General features: G+C 36.5%; 1 protein-coding gene and 1 pseudogene across 1 annotated transcript; both read left to right on the top strand.

Annotated features, from left to right (window-relative positions):
• Positions 1 to 1,971: 1,971 nt before the first annotated feature.
• LOC125780375 (uncharacterized) lies at positions 1,972 to 4,892 on the top strand. The gene is made up of 2 exons (XM_049462673.1): positions 1,972 to 3,586; positions 3,661 to 4,892. Exon 1 carries the CDS (start codon positions 2,160 to 2,162, stop codon positions 3,537 to 3,539), a length of 1,380 nt encoding a protein of 459 aa, XP_049318630.1. The 5' UTR covers positions 1,972 to 2,159; the 3' UTR covers positions 3,540 to 3,586; positions 3,661 to 4,892.
• Positions 4,893 to 22,939: 18,047 nt separating this feature from the next.
• Positions 22,940 to 23,069, top strand: LOC125775924 (small nucleolar RNA U3; annotated as a pseudogene).
• The last annotated feature ends 557 nt before the right edge of the window (positions 23,070 to 23,626 follow it).

The raw sequence follows: 23,626 nt of genomic DNA, 5'->3' as shown, positions 1-23,626 counted from the left end.
TAAAACTAACTAGCAATAACTAATACTAAAACTACTACTACGAACTATTTACAACTTAATTCTACCCTGAAAGAAAAAAAAAGAACAATATTAGTTTAGGAAGAATCTGAAATGAGAAGAATGAAATGTTTTTTAATTATTTAACTAATGTACACTAAAATACTTGTATAGTTCTTTTACCTTTTATAACACGGAAATCGCTAGAAAAATTGAATGTGGCCTACAATCTACGTTACCAATTTCTTTAATTTTTGCTGTTTATTAAAATACCTCGCCCTCTCTTCATTTTTATGAATCTGTTCCTGTTGGTGCACCAGCCATTTCGCGTTTTTGAACAGTAAAACTGTTATCAAAAAGTCTAAAAACTGATGCCTATGTTCGAGGCAATCTCCAGCCTCGCTATACCACTCTGGGTATTTCTGATTCGTAATTGCAGTAATCTGGGCTAAAATCATAGATTTTATACCCACTCTGCAAGAATTTGCTATAAAGAGCTCTTTATAGCAGCTCATTTGTAGGCGGCTTATGTCGAAGACTCTATCATCGGGATTAACCAGCCTTAGGTCATTCGCGCTTTTGTAATTTTTGGACCTAATAAGGGCTTCCGATGAGTCTTCCAAAGAGATTTCCGTATTCCGCATTAAAATGGCACATTTGTCGCACTTCAATCTACATAAAACCTTCTGGTATATCGCATATCCAGTATAATAGCGACGAACCTGTATCTCGGCTGGTTTTTCATTCTGATCAAATTGCTCATCTGGAACATTTATTTGTTCCAAGGCAAGTTGCTCAGACGGTTTCAAATTTTCTTTCAGGTCGTCTTCCTGGCCAATATTCCAGTCAAGGTTTATATCGTCGTCTTCTTCGCAATTGCTGCCTGATTGCGAGAAGTTGCGTCGCAATATATGCATGGACACTAGCCTTGCTACAATATATTGGATCTCGTGTGCTGACGGATGATTATTACATCCTAAATTTGCTCTTATTTTATAAAAAAAGTTTTCCAAGGCATCTTGGTTCATCCTCCCTAAGAGTATAAATGATATATTCGAATATTCTTCGAATATATCGCCGCTCAATGCAATCATTGCATTTATTGTTAAAACAAACGAATCTAGGCACAATATTTGGCTGTTGGGCGTTTTTATATTTTTTATATATTCGATGTGATTTTTTAATCTATTAATTTTCTCAATACAACCTCTTTGTATTGGTCGTCTTAGAGGATTTGGATTGCAAAGCGTCTTGCAATCCAATTCGTCGAAAAGATCATTCATTCTCTTCACCAGCAGTTGGGTTGGTTTAGCGCATTTTTTTAAGTGCTCATCGGAGCCCAACAAATTTTCTTTTATTGACATATCAATTGCCGCGGCGACCGAGTTGCTGAAAATTTGTGTCGCTCTAGACACCGACATCTTTTCTAAATTTGTGGGGTACACATGCGAATAGGTTAATTTTGGGCACATTTTAAAATTAACGTTCGCCTGGTCTATGGCATATATTTTGCGGACAACTTTAAAAGTTGTCAGCCCATCTTGTGTTTCAACATCATACTTTAAGATCATATTGCGCATGCATTTTATTAAATGGCAATAGTCGAACATAAAATAAATTTTCTTTTGCTTGTGGAAAAAATAAGGTTTTTCCGGCGATGCTCCCAACAGTTGCCTCAATTTGGCATTTTGGGGACCCTGATCGCATATAATGGTTTTAATTTGAAGTCCGATTTCTTCGGAGGCGTTTAAATTGCTCTGGAGCAAATTTTGCAATCTTTCGCTGCTTACGCCATCTTTAGCCACATAGTAGGAAATTACATATTTCCATTTCGCGACTATGCCTTTCAACATAAAAAAACAGCACTTATTGCCGATCACGCTTTCCCGGTGACCTTCTCCATTATCGACGAAGCCATCAATCACATCTCGTACTTTGTTGAATGGAAATATGTAATTTCCTACTATGTGGCTAAAGATGGCGTAAGCAGCGAAAGATTGCAAAATTTGCTCCAGAGCAATTTAAACGCCTCCGAAGAAATCGGACTTCAAATTAAAACCATTATATGCGATCAGGGTCCCCAAAATGCCAAATTGAGGCAACTGTTGGGAGCATCGCCGGAAAAACCTTATTTTTTCCACAAGCAAAAGAAAATTTATTTTATGTTCGACTATTGCCATTTAATAAAATGCATGCGCAATATGATCTTAAAGTATGATGTTGAAACACAAGATGGGCTGACAACTTTTAAAGTTGTCCGCAAAATATATGCCATAGACCAGGCGAACGTTAATTTTAAAATGTGCCCAAAATTAACCTATTCGCATGTGTACCCCACAAATTTAGAAAAGATGTCGGTGTCTAGAGCGACACAAATTTTCAGCAACTCGGTCGCCGCGGCAATTGATATGTCAATAAAAGAAAATTTGTTGGGCTCCGATGAGCACTTAAAAAAATGCGCTAAACCAACCCAACTGCTGGTGAAGAGAATGAATGATCTTTTCGACGAATTGGATTGCAAGACGCTTTGCAATCCAAATCCTCTAAGACGACCAATACAAAGAGGTTGTATTGAGAAAATTAATAGATTAAAAGATCACATCGAATATATAAAAAATATAAAAACGCCCAACAGCCAAATATTGTGCCTAGATTCGTTTGTTTTAACAATAAATGCAATGATTGCATTGAGCGGCGATATATTCGAAGAATATTCGAATATATCATTTATACTCTTAGGGAGGATGAACCAAGATGCCTTGGAAAACTTTTTTTATAAAATAAGAGCAAATTTAGGATGTAATAATCATCCGTCAGCACACGAGATCCAATATATTGTAGCAAGGCTAGTGTCCATGCATATATTGCGACGCAACTTCTCGCAATCAGGCAGCAATTGCGAAGAAGACGACGATATAAACCTTGACTGGAATATTGGCCAGGAAGACGACCTGAAAGAAAATTTGAAACCGTCTGAGCAACTTGCCTTGGAACAAATAAATGTTCCAGATGAGCAATTTGATCAGAATGAAAAACCAGCCGAGATACAGGTTCGTCGCTATTATACTGGATATGCGATATACCAGAAGGTTTTATGTAGATTGAAGTGCGACAAATGTGCCATTTTAATGCGGAATACGGAAAGCTCTTTGGAAGACTCATCGGAAGCCCTTATAAGGTCGAAAAATTATAAAAGCGCGAATGACCTAAGGCTGGTTAATCCCAATGATAGAGTCTTCGACATAAGCCGCCTACAAATGAGCTGCTATAAAGAGCTCTTTATAGCAAATTCTTGCAGAGTGGGTTTAAAATCTATGATTTTAGCCCAGATTACTGCAATTACGAATCAGAAATACCCAGAGTGGTACAGCGAGGCTGGAGATTGCCTCGAACATAGGCATAAATTTTTAGACTTCTTGATAACAGTTTTACTGTTCAAAAACGCGAAATGGCTGGCACACCAACAGGAACAGATTCATAAAAATGAAGTGAGGGCGAGGTATTTTAATAAACAGCAAAAATTAAAGAAATTGGTAACGTAGATTGTAGGCCACATTCAATTTTTCTAGCGATTTCCGTGTTATAAAAGGTAAAAGAACTATACAAGTATTTTAGTGTACATTAGTTAAATAATTAAAAAACATTTCATTCTTCTCATTTCAGATTCTTCCTAAACTAATATTGTTCTTTTTTTTTCTTTCAGGGTAGAATTAAGTTGTAAATAGTTCGTAGTAGTAGTTTTAGTATTAGTTATTGCTAGTTAGTTTTAGTATTTATTAATGTAGTTAGTAGTATGTACACGTGAGCCAAGCTTTGAAAAAAGCTGGTGAAAAAGACCTAATCTTTATTGATTAGGTTGTGTGAGAATTTGTGGTTGTAGGTAGACAAATTCTGAAAATCGTGTTTTACTAAAAATATATTTTCTTAATAATTTTTTATATGTATATTTCTAATAAAATGAATTTTCTTTTTATTTTTCTTTGCAGTTTGAATAAATTTAAGTAATTTTCAATAAATTTTTTAATAAATTTAAACAAATTTAAGTAAATTTACATGTATTTTCATTTAAATTTAATTATCAATAAATTTTTTAAAAAATATTTGCCATAGTTGTCCATTTTATTTTCTCACACATTTCAGGCGATTTTTGTATGGAAATTTGACCGGCGTAGAAGCAAAATGCTAAGCAACCATACATATATTATTTCGTTTGCACATTTGTCTGTATGTTTGCGAAAGCAAATGCTCTACAAAATTTGCTCATATTTTCATCACTTACCAACATACTTCTTGCAAGTGCGTGCATTGACCTACATACATATGCGTACACATACATATGAATATGTCACCACAAAAAATTGATCTTCACAAGTCAATATGGCAGCCAAATTGGCGAAGAACAAATGTAGTAATTCTTACAACAAAAACAATTTTCATTCATAAACGCAGGCGCAAATTGCCCAAGCGATCTCGCTTCATTCATAAAAACAGATGCCGAACATCTCCCCGAGCATGCCTTTGCCAACAAGTGTCTTTTCGGCAAAAGCTAAAAATCATAATTTGCACCACTTTCTGGTGCTTCTCGCAAAAATCTGCGTCGATATGTATTCACGATCATACGTACATACATATTTACGCACGTTTGTTGGCGAAGCTGTCACAGCGGCAAGGAAAGCGGTGACAATCGGCGGCCATTACTTTATTTTTTATTTTTTGCCCTGGTTGCCCATGACAACATAGATGCCAAAAAAATGTGTTCGTAAACAAAGAAGACAAATGTGAGAAAGAAATAATATATGTACATATGTATATATATGCCATAGAAATTCTACTGGTGCAAATATTGAAATGATAACGAAATAATGCGAATATGCATATTTCATGAAGATCATCAATTTTCTTTAAAGAAATGAAGTTCATTTGATACATCTTCACTTCGTAATAGTCGATATAAACATTAATTTATTTAAAAATTAAAAAATAAAAATAAAGAGAAATAAAATTAAAATAATTTTTCCCGATTTAAAAAAAAAAATAAAATTTTTACCATTTTTCGGAAAAAAATGGTTCATGCATATGTGAAAATCACGCATATGTGACAATGGTTCATTTAATACAAAATATGCATGCATATGTGACTCAGAGAATGCTTTTTTACATTCTCTGTGTGACTTTGCATATTTTTCTTCATATCATTTCTCTTTACTCATTCTCGCATGAATTTAGTCGCTTTACATACAATTCTGCCAGAAACATGCTCATTTCGCATGAATTTAGTCGTTTTACATATAATTCTGCCAGAGACATGCTCATTTCTGCTAAATAGCAGCGAGAATGGTGAAATTCCGTGTCACAATCCTATAAGCTCTGTTAGCCGCGCAATCGAACCATCATACAGAATTCGATTTGCACCTTCTCTATACTTTACATTCTCTGGACAAACAATAAGAGCAAAATACGAGCGTAAGTGAAGAAACAAGCGAAAAAGCAACACTGGTTTTATGCACAGTAGAAAAAGCTTTACCGCCTTATAGGAAATATGAGATGGTGTTTGGATAGTAGCAGCACATCTCATGAGTGCGAATAAAAACATTTTTGTAAACGCTGAACAAGTACAAGCGGAAAAAAATTTACTTGGACTTAGAAAACGTTTTACATGTCGCTGATTTGCATACAAATTTTTTGCCGGTTGCTAAAATTACTGACAAGTGATATTGGAAGCCGAACGAATTGGAAATTTGTATTATTTAAAAACTTTGAAAAATTTCGCAAATTAGGCAAATATCCAAAATAATATTGATTTGTGGCATGACCCACGTTAACGAACGCGATTTGAAATCTAAGGCAAACGATTTGGTATATGGACTAAAATTTAAACAAACTGAAAAACTCTCCAGTTGAGAAATTTTTGCAAGTGAAAAGCAAGTGGGCGCACCTTTTCCTAGATCATAAGGAAACAGAGTTGGCAATATGCTAGAGGTTGTGCATAGTTACGTGTGGGAATCAATGAGCTGTGAATCCCTTGGCGGTGCGAAATATTTCGTGCGGAATCAAACGTCGACTTAATGTACCGTATACTATACTCTGCAGCAAAACGTTATGGCTGAACGTAAAAACAGAGCTCTTGTTGAGATGGCCAGGTGCATGATGAAACATGCAGGTGCACCACCATCATTCTAGGCTTAAGCGGTGAATACTGCGTATTATATTTGAAAACGTTGTGTAACAAAAACAACGAAGAACGTTTTAAAAGAAATCACACAGTGGCGTAGATGAAAACGGCTGCGGGGTCAGCTAGTTTGTAATAGTATGATTAGTTTATTTTTCAAGCGGCAGACGTTTTCTCCGGTTATAATACTCTGGCAGACGACAATATATGTACATATATTGATAGTGTGATTATACGAGAATGTACAGTCCGCGACAAAAAGATAGCACAATTAAACTTTTTCAAAATTTTCTCTTCAAAACATGTGCAAAGAGTTTGTTTTTCATTGTAGTATCTGTAATAACTGTAGTCACAACAGTCCGCTTGGTTTTGTGCACATAACGGTACATTAGTTTAAACAATGCAACAACTACAAAAGAAAATAACTGTTTATGACGCGTCAAAATGATAGCACAAATTGGCATAATTATGTTTTGTTGCTGTTTAACCGCCAATAAAGCATCAGCTAGTGTTTTGAAAAATTATCGTATAATTTTCTAAATAGAATCGCGATATTTATTTTGAAAAACAACAATTAATAAACAAAATTTCTACAAAAATGGGTAGAGGAAAAAGGCTCAATGACACAGAGGTAAAAATTGCTCTTAATCTTCGAGCAGAGGATAAAAAAATAGCAGAAATCGCGAAATTTTTAAATAGAAGTCGTAAAGCGGTTATGAATTTATTAAAATATCCTGAAAATTATTTGGAGGTGTTATGATTTGGGCTGGAATGGGCTATCGTGGGAAAACTGAAATAAAATTTGTTCCGTAAAAATGAACAGCCAAAATTATCTCGCTTTGATTGGTAATGAAGTAGTGAATCGGGGACAACAATTAACAGAGTGTCGCATTATATTTCATCAAGATAATGCGGCTGTGCATACTGCAAGAGTAGTCAAGTCTTTCTTTGAGGAGAAAAATGTCAAAATTTTAGAGTGGCATGCACGTTCACCTGACCTTAATATTATTGAAAACAATACACTAGCGTTGAGCAACTGAAAAATGCTATTGTGTCAAAATGGGATTCGATTCCGAAAAAATACATTAAAAAATTATTTAAGTCAATTCACAATCGTCTCACTGAAGTTTTAAAAAACCAAGGAGGATACACACACTATTAAACACTGCTCAATATCTAAAAATTTTGCCTACTTATTTAATTTTGTGTTTATATTTATAAATGTGCTATAATTTTGTCGCACTACAAGAAGTGGTTTTGTTTTATGCTGAATACAAATAAGAGTTTTTTAACATTGGTTTCTTTTTTGTTGCTACCTTTTATTGTAAAAATAAGATATATAATAAAAAAAGTATTTATGTTTCATTAAAATTAAAAAAATAAAAAAATCAAATGTGCTATCTTTTTGTCGTGGACTGTACCTACTGTGATTACTTCTATTTCGGTAACTTCTGCGTGGAAATAGATATATTATGAAAAATAAAAGAACAAAATTAGATTTACAACTGTATAATAAATAATGAATGTGGAAAATGGTTTGTTTATAAATCGATATAATACCTATTATAACAACATTCACCTAATTGATATTAACGAAAATATGTTTCGAGTTTTTATTGATACATATATTTTTTTATAACTTCATAAACTTAAATATCAAAATACTGTTTCATCTAAACATAAATAAATCTGGATTACCAGATGACATAACTAGGAAACGATTCATACAAGGTGAATACTCGATACCACTAAATGTTTCTAATTTTGTAGCTTCTGTTATAAGAGGTTATGCTAGTAAGCGTCGGAGTTGTGACAATTTAAACGGTACGTCAATTCTGCAAGTATGTCTGAAGATATGGTATATATGGTACATAATGGTAATATGTATGGAGGATGAAGTCGTCTTAGAGGATTTGGATTGCAAAGCGTCTTGCAATCCAATTCGTCGAAAAGATCATTCATTCTCTTCACCAGCAGTTGGGTTGGTTTAGCGCATTTTTTTAAGTGCTCATCGGAGCCCAACAAATTTTCTTTTATTGACATATCAATTGCCGCGGCGACCGAGTTGCTGAAAATTTTTGTCGCTCTAGACACCGACATCTTTTCTAAATTTGTGGGGTACACATGCGAATAGGTTAATTTTGGGCACATTTTAAAATTAACGTTCGCCTGGTCTATGGCATATATTTTGCGGACAACTTTAAAAGTTGTCAGCCCATCTTGTGTTTCAACATCATACTTTAAGATCATATTGCGCATGCATTTTATTAAATGGCAATAGTCGAACATAAAATAAATTTTCTTTTGCTTGTGGAAAAAATAAGGTTTTTCCGGCGATGCTCCCAACAGTTGCCTCAATTTGGCATTTTGGGGACCCTGATCGCATATAATGGTTTTAATTTGAAGTCCGATTTCTTCGGAGGCGTTTAAATTGCTCTGGAGCAAATTTTGCAATCTTTCGCTGCTTACGCCATCTTTAGCCACATAGTAGGAAATTACATATTTCCATTTCGCGACTATGCCTTTCAACATAAAAAAACAGCACTTATTGCCGATCACGCTTTCCCGGTGACCTTCTCCATTATCGACGAAGCCATCAATCACATCTCGTACTTTGTTGTACGTCAGATCTTTTCTGATTGAGACTTCGTCGAAAATTAGTTGGCAAATGCGTTCTTCTGGTTTAAAGTCTTGAACAATTTTCTTTAAATTGTTCAAGACTTTCTCGTCGATACCGGGGCAGACATACCGGATCGGACGCCAACGCAAAAGTGTCTTTTTGTGGGGCAATGCGAACCCCAAGTCGTCGCGCATAAAATCATAGGTTTTAGTCGACATATAATTAATATTTAAAGCCATTGCTTTCTCCTTTTCATCGTAGGAGTTTGTTTTCTTCAAAATCATCTTTGCGAATGTTATCGCATGTTCATTTGCATCGCCTGTTAGTATGATGTTTTTCTCCAGAGCTTGACATTTCTTTGTCAACAGGAAAACTTTCCTTTTCAGCTCTTTAATCTTTTTCATTTGCCTCAAAGAATTTCTCTGAAAACCCCTAGCTACGCGAGCGTAATGCTCGTGGTCGCGAACAGTGATGTTCTCACTGTCTTCGCACTTCATTTGTATCTCATGAAGGCGGGAATATTTCTCAAATTCTTCAAATGATATGTCATTTGGATTTCCCATCTCCTCAAATGACATATCATTAGGTGGTGTACAATCCGTTTTTAAAACTTCATATTTTTGTACAATCGGCGGCAAAACCCACTGTGGTGATTGCTGACTAATTTCGTCAGCTTCAATTTTTAAATTCAGCACAGGAACAGCTTCATTTAAAATCCGCTTTGACGAGATATCTTTACTGTGAAAATGTCTTTCACATATATATAAATTTTTTTTAATTGGTAACTGTAGATTGCAGGCCTTCACCCAATTATTCCTAGCAACTTCCGTTTTAGGAAACGCAAAAAGTTTTGCTCCACCGGCACAGTTGCTAACGCAGCAACTTTTGTACGGGCGCACCGGTTGAAATAATTGGGTTGGGGCCTCATCTAAAAAAATTTTAAATAAATATAAATATAAATATAAATATAAATATAAATATAAATATAAATATAAATATAAAATATGTATATATAATAAATACTAAATTAAATAGTATATGCACCCACAGGCAATTAAATTAAAATTGAAATATTAATAATCGGTGACAATTTAAAGAAAACAAAATAACAACGTAGAATCGCTCCGTACCGAGGTAGTGGTAGAAACATCTGCATGGATAACTTCTTTTCTTATATGTGCACCCGCAAACATATTCTTCTTCTTCTTTACTGGCGTAGACACCGCTTACGCGATTATAGCCGAGTCAACAACAGCGCGCCAATCGTTTCTTCTCTTCGCTACGTGGCGCCAATTGGATATTCCAAGCGAAGCCAGGTCCTTCTCCACTTGGTCCTTCCAACGGAGTGAAGGGGTTCCTCTTCCTCTGCTTCCCCCGACGGGTACAGCGTCGAATACTTTCAGAGCTGGAGTGTTTTCGTCCATTCGGACAACATGACCTAGCCAGCGTAGCCGCTGTCTTTTAATTCGCTGAACTATGTCAATGTCGCCGTATATCTCGTACAGCTCATCGTTCCATCGAATGCGATATTCGCCGTGGCCAACGCGCAAAGGACCATAAATCTTTCGCAGAACTTTTCTCTCGAAAACTCGCAACGTCGACTCATCTGTTGTTGACATCGTCCAGGCCTCTGCACCATATAGCAGGACGGGAATTATGAGTGACTTATAGAGTTTGGTTTTTGTCTGTCGAGAGAGGACTTTGCTTCTCAATTGCCTACTCAGTCCGAAGTAGCACCTGTTGGCAAGAGTTATCCTGCGTTGGATTTCAAAGCTGACATTGTTGGTGGTGTTTACGCTGGTTCCAAGATAGACGAAATTATCTACAACTTCAAAGTTATGACTGTCAACAGTGACGTGAGTGCCAAGTCGCGAGTACGACGACTGTTTGTTTGATGACAGGAGATATTTCGTCTTGCCCTCGTTCACTGCCAGACCCATTTGCGTTGCTTCCTTGTTCAGTCTGGAGAAAGCAGAACTAACGGCGCGGGTGTTGAGACCGATGATATCAATATCATCGGCATACGCCAGCAGCTGTACACTCTTATAAAAGATTGTACCTGCTCGATTAAGTTCTGCAGCTCGAACTATTTTCTCCAGCAGCAGATTGAAGAAATCGCACGATAGGGAGTCGCCTTGTCTGAAACCTCGTTTGGTATCGAACGGCTCGGAGAGGTCCTTCCCGATCCTGACGGAGCTTTTGGTCCCGCTCAATGTCAGTTTACACAGCCGTATTAGTTTTGCGGGGATACCAAATTCAGACATTGTGGCATAAAGGCAGCTCCTTTTCGTACTGTCGAAAGCAGCTTTAAAATCGACGAAGAGGTGATGTGTGTCGATTCTCCTTTCACGGGTCTTTTCCAAGATTTGGCGCATGGTGAATATCTGGTCGGTTGTTGATTTACCAGGTCTGAAGCCACACTGATAAGGTCCAATCAGTTTGTTGACGGTGGGCTTTAATCTTTCACACAATACGCTCGATAGAACCTTATACGCGATATTAAGGAGGCTAATCCCACGGTAGTTGGCGCAGATGGTGGGGTCTCCTTTTTTATGGATTGGGCATAGCACACTTAAATTCCAATCGTTGGGCATGCTTTCGTCCGCCCATATTTTACAAAGAAGCTGATGCATGCTCCTTATCAGTTCTTCGCCGCCGTGTTTGAATAGCTCGGCTGGCAATCCATCCGCCCCCGCCGCTTTGTTGTTCTTCAGGCGGGTAATTGCTATTCGAACTTCTTCTTGGTCGGGCAATGGAACGTCTTTTCCATCGTCATCGATTGGGGAATCGGGTTCGTCTTCTCCTGGCGTTGTGTGTTCACTGCCATTCAGCAGGCTGGAGAAGTGTTCCCTCCATAATTTAAGTATGCTCTGGGCATCGGTGACTAGATCACCTTGGGGGGTTCTACATGAGTATGCTCCGGTCTTGAAACCTTCTGTAAGCCGCCGCATCTTTTGGTAGAATTTTCGAGCATTACCCCTGTCGGCCAGCTTATCAAGCTCTTCGTACTCACGCATTTCGGCCTCTTTCTTTTTCTGTCTACAAATGCGTCTCGCTTCCCTCTTCAACTCTCGGTATCTATCCCATCCCGCACGTGTTGTGGTCGATCGTAACGTTGCGAGGTAGGCAGCCTGTTTTCTCTCCGCTGCGACACGGCACTCCTCGTCGTACCAGCTGTTCTTTTGCACCTTCCGAAAACCAATGGTTTCGGTTGCAGCTGTACGTAAGGAGTTTGAAATGCCGTCCCACCGTTCCCTTATACCGAGTTGTTGACGAGTGCTCTCAGAGAGCAGGAGTGCAAGCCGAGTAGAAAATCGCTCGGCTGTCTGTTGTGATTGCAGCTTCTCGACGTCGAACCTTCCTTGTGTTTGTTGGCGTGCGTTTTTTGCTGCACAGAGGCGGGTGCGAATCTTAGCTGCAACAAGATAGTGGTCCGAGTCGATGTTAGGACCTCGGAGCGCACGCACATCTAAAACACTGGAGACGTGTCTTCCGTCTATCACAACATGATCGATCTGGTTGGTAGTTTTTCGATCCGGAGACAGCCAGGTAGCTTGATGAATCTTCTTATGCTGGAATCTAGTACTACAGATAACCATATTTCGGGCCCCGGCAAAGTCGATCAGCCTCAACCCATTTGGGGATGTTTCCTCGTGGAGGCTGAATTTACCGACCGTAGTGCCAAAGATACCTTCTTTGCCCACCCTGGCGTTGAAGTCGCCAAGCACGATTTTGACATCGTGGCGGGGGCAGCTCTCATAAGCGAGCTCCAAGCGCTCATAAAAGTCATCTTTGGTCCCATCGTCCTTCTCTTCCGTCGGGGCGTGGGCGCAAATCAGCGATATGTTGAAGAACCTCGCTTTGATGCGGATTGTGGCTAGACGTTCATTCACCGGAGTGAATGATAGTACTCGGCGACGGAGTCTCTCTCCCACCACGAATCCAACACCAAACTTGCGCTCCTTTATATGGCCACTGTAGTAAATGCCACAAGGACCTACTCGTCTTTGTCCTTGTCCCGTCCATCGCATTTCTTGGACGGCGGTGATGTCAGCCTTTATTTTCACGAGGACATCAACCAGCTGGGCAGCGGCACCTTCCCAATTAAGGGACCGGACATTCCAGGTGCATGCCCTCAATTCGTAGTCCTTATTTCGTTTTCCATGGTCGTCATCAAAAGGGGGGTCTCTCATCCGAGGCTGGTTGTTGCTATTCGCTGGGTTTTTTTTTTTTACGTGGCGGGTCCCAAACCCAGCGCACAACCCTATGTAGGGGATATTTCGCCTTCTCACGTTAGCTCGCCTTCAAACGGATGTTCTTAGGCTACCCAGAGGGTACTTGGTCAAAGACCGGAAGTCGTGAGCTGCTTGAGTCATATGTAAAAGAATCGTTTCTGGCCACTCCCAAGTGAATGGCGATCAGAGAACTTTCCTCACTTGCGTGAACTTCTACATATGACTCCATCCTCCAACTTCTACATATGACTCCATCCTCCGCAAACATATTAGCATATTAAAACACACACACGCACTTGTATGTGCACCCGCAACCAAATTGGCAAAACACACACACGCACTTGTTTGTGCACCCGCAACCAAATTGGCAAAACACACACACGCACTTGTTTGTGCACCCGCAACCAAATTGGCAAAACACACACACGCACTTGTTTGTGCACCCGCAACCAAATTGGCAAAACACACACACGCACTTAACAAACACCCACAATATAAAAACTGAATTGCACTTACCCAGATATAATGTCGGCACAGCATTCGTTTTGAGTTTTTTTGGGCCAATTGCCTCTTTTTCAAAATGTTTCTCACAAATGAATGAGTTGCTGGCTGGAAAGTAGTCAATGGGAGAAATTTTTAGGTTCTCCTTCCACTTTTCAGCCAGCTCCCATTCACTTGGGAAACTAAATAAACGTAGTACCCCACCGTTGGTACTTTCACATCCGCGCACGCGACACTTACGAACTTTCGGCATTTTTCCGCACTATTTTAAATTATTTTTTTTAAAAATTATGATCTCACCGCACAAAACACGACTTATCCGCGCAAAATCACCAACTTTATGAAAATTGGCGCAATTATTGGCACTTCAATTTTATATAAAGTTTAAAACATATTTACATAAGAATACATAATATATGTATTTTATTTTGGCGCAATTATCGGCACTTGTCAATTGGGCCAATATACATATAAGTAGGGGAAAGAAGGATGGTTAGCAACCATTGGTTACTTTCATTTGTGTGTACAATACTTATTTGCATATGACATATACAAAGAACATGTAAGAAGAAGATTTCTGGTTCCCTGGTATGTGATATGTAAATATTTATTTGATTTTGGCGCAATTATTGACACTTACTTGTCTTAATATACAAAATTGGGCCAAAACGAAACAATGAAATACATAATTACTTTTGCATGCCAATATGGACATGCTGACGGCAAAACGCAAAGGCATATATTGCACATACATACAAGCGTGGATGAAAGCAAAAATTGAAGCATAAGAAATTGAAATGCCGACGGCAAAACGAAATTGCTTACATTTGTACATTGCGTATGGATCATGAAAATATCAATCATCATGTTTAGGTTAATCTTTTATACATATGTATGTATGTATATTTAAAATGACTTATTATAAAATAAGATCAAATTAACATGAAATAATTTGAAAAATAATAAATCAAAAATAAAAAAGTCTACATACATATTTCCATACAAAATGGAACATTCATATTTCCTATGGAATATCTAAGAAATCATTTTTCTTCATACAAAATTGTACTCATCATAATTATGTGTACAAGTCAATATTCAATTGCCGACCGCAAAACGCAAAAGCATACACATACATACTTATTTGCATACATTGCGATTCCCAAGTTGAAAAATTGAAGCTGAAAATATAACAAAGTTGGGAGATCATAAGGAGCAGCATGCATATGTTTATGTCTTCATATTCATATTCAATGCATGCATATGTTTACATATGTCTTCATATTCATGCATACATATATTTATGTCTCTTCATATTCTTGAGTATGTGAGACAGAGAACACAAAAATGTCTTTATGTTTTCTATGTGAGAGGTGTGTTTTGTACGCATTTTTCGCTGTTAAAAGCGGAATATGAAAGAACTTATTTTTCTTCAATGTTCTCTGCTTTGACATATGTATATGCCGAAAATACATATATTTATTTCTCTTCATATTCTTTTTGAGTAAGTGAGAGAGCTGTTAAAAATGTTAACATTTCACAGCTTGAATTCTGTAGCGTGTGGTGAAATTCTGTGTCGCAATCTTACAAAATGTTCGCTGTCGAACCTGCACCTTCTCTATACTTTACATTCTCTGGTTTGTCATTATGGATTCTCGTGAAATGCCCCGGTTCACCGCACCGATAGCACTTCTTTATTTGCTTTGAATTGAACGAAAAGGCTTTGCCTTTTCTTTATGTAAAGCAAATTATAGTCTTCCACTTTGTCCTCTTTCGACTTTAGCGATTCGTGTTCGTCGAGAATTTTTATACGAAGGACGTCCGGCTTCGCCAGTTCGTCTCGCGTTTCAACTGCACATCTAAATGTCTCGTCCAACAAGATTGGCACGAGTTCGTGCCAATTACGACGCCTATTTCTTTTAGGTTCGCTGCTGCTTCGAAGAACCCGTTGAGGTGCTCTAAAACTTTCTCGTCTTCTCACATACGCGATAACGCGTGCACTCCGAAACCAGCCCTATCTCTGATGGCACTATCGCCAAAGTAATTTCCACTGACGTCTTCTGATCAGCATTTTTCCACTCAGAGAGTTTCATCGAAGTTTTCGTTTAAGTTAAATAACGATTGACTTTATTTAGTACGGATAAATATGTCTTTACAATGTATGAAAGTTTAAAAAAAAAGAGAGTACAGAAATGGTTTACAGGGTTGTAAGAGGTAGTTGTCATTTAAAGTATATATTCACTTAATACTATATACCATAAACTACTTTACCTCCACAACAAAAACTACTCGCAGTTTAGTATTGAGACCACCTTTTCGAATCGCTCCACACTGGTCGATTTCACAGACCAAGAATAAAAAAATAAAAGTTTGAAATTTACCACTGTTTGTATCAAAGTTATTTCTTAAAAAACGAACGAAACTAACGGTAAATACATTTTTGATCTTTTCCAGTAGGCACATCATAGCGGTGTAAACTTTCACGCCTATATAAAATACTAGCTGACCCCGCAGCCGTTTTCCTGCGTGAAATTATGTGTTTTGAAATGAAAAGAAAGTTAAATTTATGATTTCTTTTTTTTTCAATGTAACGAAGCTTGATAAACAACATTTTTTGGTTTCTGTTCCGATACGTAACTGTATAGAGAAGATAGTTTTTCAAATCGTGAGCACGCCACGTATATTTGGCCGTGTGAAAAATATAGCAGTTTCAAATTTGTGCCACACATTTCTAGCGACTATCCTTGTGCCCTGATGATTGTCATCTCAAATGCAATTTTTACTGAAAACGGAATCCGTTTGAACTGAAATGGCAAATCGATAGAACTCAAAGGAATTCGTAGAATCAAGCATTCTACCCCCTTGTATTCGATAGGTGCGTCACAACCAGTCAAGTTCCATTACACAGTTTCGGCGCTTGTAGATTGCGAAACATCATAACGACAGATCCAACTTTGAGACGCAAATGATGCGACGGCATACCAAGCCTCTCCAAATAATTTACAAATTCCACTGGATAATTCAGGGCGTCGTCTTCATTGTCAAGACGATCGATCGATTTGTATGAGCGCAAGTCTCCTGAAATTTGACTCTGAATTTTCCAGTTTAAGTCAACAACATCGGTAATTTTGGCAGCTAACATTTCGCGTGCACTTAGGGAATTATAATTACTATATTTTGGCCAATGTCCGAACATTCGTGATGAGTTCATCTTTCGTGAATTGATAAGAGGCAGATAGAATTGATATCGAACCACCGGAAGTATCAACCGAAATTGTACCATTTCCAATTTTTAGCGAAGACGATGTAAATTGTCTTTGGCAATGTCGATGGTTATATCGAAAAGTATGCGAACTTCATTTTCATTCCAGTGATTAACGTGTTCCAGCAATTGTAACTGCTGGCTTACTTCTCCATAACTTGCACACATCAAACCATCACAGTAAGCAATGACTCAAATAAAGTTGAACCGCGTACATTAATCAATAGCAACCGAAGGTAGAAGCATTTTTTCGGGTGGATTGTGTTAATTAGTTGAGAACGCACCAGTATGTCTATCTACTGAATGGCCTTGCTTTCTGCGTAACTATTTCTTCGACGATGCATTCCATGTATAATATCATGGTATTTCCGAATGTCCTCGCAAACGGATCACTGACGAAAGTTGAGCAAAAACTCGTAAATGTTAATTTTGTTGCTGGCGGTGTTTCCATTGACTGTACTGTATTCCCTGGGTTCAAACGTTCATGAATTGCAAAAGTAAATATCCTAGATAGCGCTTTAGTGCAGTTCTAGTATCAACCGCATCGCTCAAGACCAATAACCGCCATGTTGCTTCCTTTGGTGATCTACTTACAAACGTATTTTATTAATTACACCAAACTGCAATACTCAACATTGATATGAGCTTTGAATGTGAAATTTGACAATAATGGTGAATATAGTACGATCCATGTGTTTCCAACTTCGATATTCACTATTCTGAATTGAATGCTGAATGTTCTGCCATTGTCGTCTGGTGAGCAACGCCGATAGAGTGGATGTCTTTAATTTCCAGTTTGTGTTTCCGAAAGAAAAGCACGTGGATACTGTTTCGTGCATTTATTGTCAGACATACGAACCGAAGTGGGATTGTGGTGTCCGCAAGGCCCATGAACCATAATGGGTTTCATCACTTCGTATAACACTGGATCTTTCTTTGCATCAGGAATTTCCGCATGACTGAATGATTTTATCAATTTGATCTGGTGTAACCACCATCCAAAAAGGAATGTGTGCGTGCGGCAGACCTCTCTTTTGCCACTCAACAGAGTACATCTAGCATCTAACAGCAGTCTTGCTGTGACATCGTGACGATCGCTTGCTGATTGACCGCGATCCCTAATACCGGACGTATGTCATCGCATCTTGAGAGTACTCGGTCAAATGCCTTGCCTGCTAATGTAAGTATGTTGATGCCAAAAAGAACACCGACCGATATTACAATCTGTAATTGATCACTTTGTGTGCAACATAAATACCATTTTCACTGAATAATTTTAAAAAATTTTTGAAGCAAACGACAAATTTGAACGATTCAAATAATTAAAAACAAAACAAAAAAATTTGAAAAAAATTGTATGGAAAAAATTAACTTTTTGGAATTGTCCAATTTTCCGACCTTTCCTCACGAAAAGCATACAGTTTTTTTTTATTTCTAAACCTTCTGCGATACACACAGAACATTCTCTGAAAATTTCATCAAGATTGGTTCAGTCGTTCCCTTAGCGTTACTAATAAACAAACATTCATTCGTTTGTATGGGAAAAATAAAAAAAAGGTCGGTTTTTAGGGGTTTTCCGGCAATTATTCGAATCTTTCTTGCCGTAAACACCATCCTTGAGCCTCAACGAACATTTTAAAAAAAGAATTTGCAAAATTGGTCCTGGCGTTTTTGAGTTATGCGCTTACCAACACATTTTGCGATTCATTTTTATATATAAGATAACATTACATATAAAAATCAGATTTGTTAAAATACTTTCGAAAATTTTTTTTTTTCAAAATTTCAAAAACGTCCTCCACGAGGTTACAACCGAAAAAATCGTCTGCTATTTATTTTTCTGGTTATATTTACCATAATATTTGCTGTGACCAAACGCCAGCTTTGTTAAAATACTTGCGAACTTTTTCTGATTTACGTACCTGTCTTACTTGGGTGACGTCATAGCTACCTTCGCTGGGCTTAGCTGTTCCCCATTTCATGTAAGGTCTGTATAGAAGGGTCACCAAACAAAATATCATCTTTGGTAAAATACAAGTTATCACAGCTAGCATAGCTAACAAAATGTACAACAACAAAGTTGCCGTAGCCAGCAAAATATACTGATATTACTCAATTCAGCAATATTCTGTAAATATACAATATCATTGCTCAATAAAGTTAATTTCCAAAAATTACAACAACAGCACATTTCGTCGGCACTAAACCAGAGCGGAAGTCGCGCCGCCGTAATGTAAGCCGTTTCTTGACCAAACTGAGGTTTGCTGTTTCGCTATAATTATTGCTTACTTATCATTATAGAGTGTATAGAAATAAGTACTAGTAAGTAAGAATTCGTACATATGTAAGTTTATAGTAAATAAGCATATTCTGTATAAAAGAACTGTGTTTAATAAAGAAATTTGAGTTCAACTTCACCATTCAATCCAGCGTGTTGTTAATCATCTGGTGGCAACCATTAACTTACATGCACTCTGCCATTCACTGGCTCTTAGACTATTAATATGTAAATATTTATTTGATTTTGGCGCAATTATTGACACTTGTCTTAATATACAAAATTGGGCCAAAACGAAACAATGAATTACATAATTACTTTCACATGTCAATATGGAAATGCCAACGGCAAAACGCAAAGGCATACATACAAGCGATTTCTTGGTTTAAGGCAAAAATTGGCGGCAAAACGAAATTCTTTACATTCGTACATTGCGTATGAAAGGAATTCTCTGGCTGAAAGCTAACATGAATCGTGAAGATTAATAAGATTAATGAACATAAAATAATTTGAAAAATAATAAATAAAAGTTCTACATAATGGAACATATTTCCTATGGAATATCAGAGAATCATATCATCATATCATATAGAATATCATCATGGACATGCATACATAAATACATGTGTATACTTATGTCTCTTCATATTCTTGAATATGAAACAAAGAACATAAACACCCCTACAAGAATTGAATGATAGAAACTAAACAATAGCAAATTTCTAACTAACACAAATGCATAGACTTCAGAAATTATTGTATACCTATCCGCAAGTAAGGAAGAGACGATTCAGATTATTTTCTTCGTGCAAAACTGAAATAGCTGATATACACACAGTGTAGACATACATGCATACATACACTGTATGTATATCAGCCGAAGAAAACAAGTGCAAGTGAAATAAAATTAAAGTTAATATATATTTCCAAGTGGAATATATTTTGAAACAATAAAAAATAAGTGAAATGAAAAGAAGACATTTTGATAATTGTCTTTCTAAAGAAACAAGGACTTTCCAGTCCAACATAAAAGTTATACAAAAATATTTGAAAGGGGAAAGTGAAAGTGGAAGTGTATGTTCTAGTGCGTTTTTTGAAAGGATTTCTCTTGTAAGCAATAGGGAACCCGATCCTTCAGTGGTATGTTTAGTGGTAGGAAATTATGGAAGTGATGCTAGTGATACTTTGAGCATTTCTAGCGATGTAGGTACTGATTCTGAGCCCAAAGCGTCCACCTCTATAGGGTTTAATGTCGTTTCAGAAAATAATGACGAAATAAATACATGCAATGAAATCAAATCGTGGGCTATCAGAAACAACATATCGCAAATCGCTTTAGAAGATCTTCTAAAAACATTGCGCAAAGTAGGTGCTGATGGTATGCCACTATCTGCAAAAACACTATTAAATACTAGTAAAGAAAAAATAAATATCACTGGCTAAATGAGATAAAAAATAAAATAAAATTTCAAGGAAAAAATAAATTATAAAAAGAAAAAGTGGTGCATGCACATATACATACACATACATATATATAAACCAAAAATTTCAAAAAATATATATAGATAATAAAATAATTGCAGTATACATATACAATAAATAAAAAGCAGTTTGAAAAACGGACACGAAGCGGTTCCGTGTTGTGGTAACAATATCGAAAAAAAAAGAAAATACAATAATAACAAAAAACGTAACTCCGTGTGTGCAGTTATATAAAAAAAAGCAACGTATAAATACATGTACATAAAATACAGTGTTTAAAACCAATAACCCAAAAAAAAAATACGGAAAATCGGGCGCGAAATATTATTTATCAAAACAAAAACATCCACACGGGCGCGAAGCTCAATACATGAATAAAACAAAATCTTTGTGAAAATTAAACATTAATAAACTTAAAACAAAAAATTAAAAAAAAGAATTTAATTAAAAATAAAAACAACCGGAGGAAAGCCAAGCAACGAGAGGAAAATCCACAACCACGAAACAAGCACCAAAAAGGAAAGGAAACGGACAGGAAGCATATTGAACGCAGTGGCATATACTAGCCCCCCGCCCTCTTTTTAACCGCATATAAAGCCCTCAAAGTCCCTTGAAGCGGCACAAATCGAGTGTATCAACTCCATTTATTATTTTAAATTATTTGAACTTATTTGTATATATGCATGTTGAAAGTTACAGTTGATCCCTATAAAAACTGTATACGATCCTGTAAATTTTAATAGAACGGTTGCTACCAAACTGTCCGAACTTACGGTTGTTTCCGGGAAACCGAAAACAGTTTGGTACATTACATATGTACATCCAAAAATATGTATGAACAGTATATGGTATAATATATATATATATACATATATATATATATATAATTGTATATATACTGGCATATACATATCTGATAAAAGGCCTACTTATGCTTACATTTGTGTATCTAAACACACAACATTAAAAATTTAAAAAAAAAAAATTTCAAGTATTCACTTCACAACATTTTCCGGCAATACCCCTTAACAGTATAAGCAGGATTGCGCAAAAAGTAAGCTAAGGCAATTGCGAAATTCAAAAAGAGAAAAGAAAAATAACAAAACCAATCATACATATATGCCAATAGTCACCACTTTTATATGTATGTACATACCTTACATACCGAAGCAAAGTGAAAGACAAAATTAATGCGACATACACCCACATGTATGTATAAACAGCATAACGAAAATTAAATTTTACGTATTAACCAAAAGTGCATACCTGCACTTCACCGAATTTCTATTCCCGCGTTATCCGTACGGCAAATATTATATACATACATACATACGGCATACAATTGCCTATGCCGGTATATACAACGTACATAGGGTACAAAATTAAATTAAAAATTTACAAATTTTACAAAATTCCGAAAAAATAAAGCGGTAAATTCGAAATTTTACTTTATTAAAAATTTTAAAATTCGTCATTAAAAAAAAAAATAAAAAAATTAATTACGGTCAAAATAAAACAAAAAATTTTAAGAGTTGGTAGAAAGGAAAAGCAAATACATAAGTATTGCCAGTTTCAAGTGTTCACACACACAAACTTATATTCAAAGACCAAATCGGCACCTGTCCAGCAATACCCCTTGTTCTTGTTAAAGCACAAGCAAGCAGGATTGCAAACAAAACAAAAAAATAAATTTTTTGCATCTTACGTATGCACATAAACACGCACATATTGTGCAAACTTATATACAAAGGTCATCAACCTTTTTCTCCTTTTTGCATTATCGCTCGTATACGCAAGTATTTGCTAACGAGTACGAAACATTAAATAAAATAAAAAACAAGAACAAACTGGTAGCTAAATACATAAGCACCGGGAATAAGAAAAACAAAATACGCGTTCGTTATTTGATAGATTGCGTATATAACAAAAAAAAAACTTTTATCTTAAAGATTTCACGCGTACTTATTATTATCAGAAGTACACTGAGAGAATTTTTGAAGTTATACTTCTTATTCGACGCCGGAAAAGGTTGCGATAGATTCTGGTTGCGCAACCTTCCATATAAAAGTAATGCAAAGTTGCGCAACCTCGCTCCATCCATATGAATGTAACGCAACCTTGTCTGCGAAGATGTGCGAGCAGCAAGCGAAGCGGTGACAATCGGCGATCGTTTGTTCGTTTCTTTCGGCACAGCTCGGCCGACACAACAACACAACACAATGTTGTCATGCTTATGCTGTTGTTGTTTTTGTAGAACAATGTTTCAATTTTTGGTTGGTGACATATTCACATGTGTGCGTCATTGAAGTTATAGTTCTTTTTCTTTCGTTTGCCTTTCTGCGAATTCTCAACTATTTTGTGTGACGTTTAATGGAAATACTCTGCGTTGGCCTTTCAGAATCACACAGAATCATTTCTGTGGTTTTTGAAATTGACCCACGAGGACGAGGTATATCGTTTTATCTGGGAGCGTGAGATTTAAGAAAATCGCTCGCTTACAAGGGATAAAACGACTTCTGAGTGGCGATTTTAATGAATAAATTCACAGAATCATTTCTGTGCTTTTGGAAATCTATACTAATAAATATTTTTTTCTTACCAATAGAAAATAAATTTATCACAGAAATATACATAAACATATACATAATATTGCTGTGATAAATTTAATTTCTATTAGTTAGCAAAAAATTAAAAATAAATTTATTAAGACTATACTTCTCAGGGCATCACAGCAATGTTATGTATATGTATATACATATTATGCATATGTATATACATATTATGCATAATTATGTATATGTATATGTATATTGATGTGATAAATTTATTGCGAAATCAAATGTTCTACAAAGTATGTATATTTCTATACTTAAACAAAATTATTAGAACCATCGTATGTTTCTTGCATTCAAAACCAAATCATACTTAAGTCAGCGCAACCTAATTGTCAATGGTGGTGTTGATGGTAAGCGCTTGGAAGGTCAAGATGCTAACACAGGTCCCAGGTTCGAATCTGGACAGAATAAATTTTTAATTTTTTGCTTTTAACATCGTATACTACACAAATTAATATTTTTCTTAC

Source organism: Bactrocera dorsalis, chromosome 1 (genome assembly GCF_023373825.1).
Source record: "Bactrocera dorsalis isolate Fly_Bdor chromosome 1, ASM2337382v1, whole genome shotgun sequence".
Lineage (NCBI taxonomy): Eukaryota > Metazoa > Arthropoda > Insecta > Diptera > Tephritidae > Bactrocera > Bactrocera dorsalis.
The sequence above is the reverse complement of the archived record's forward strand: the minus strand, read 5'-3'. Positions and strand labels throughout refer to the sequence as shown.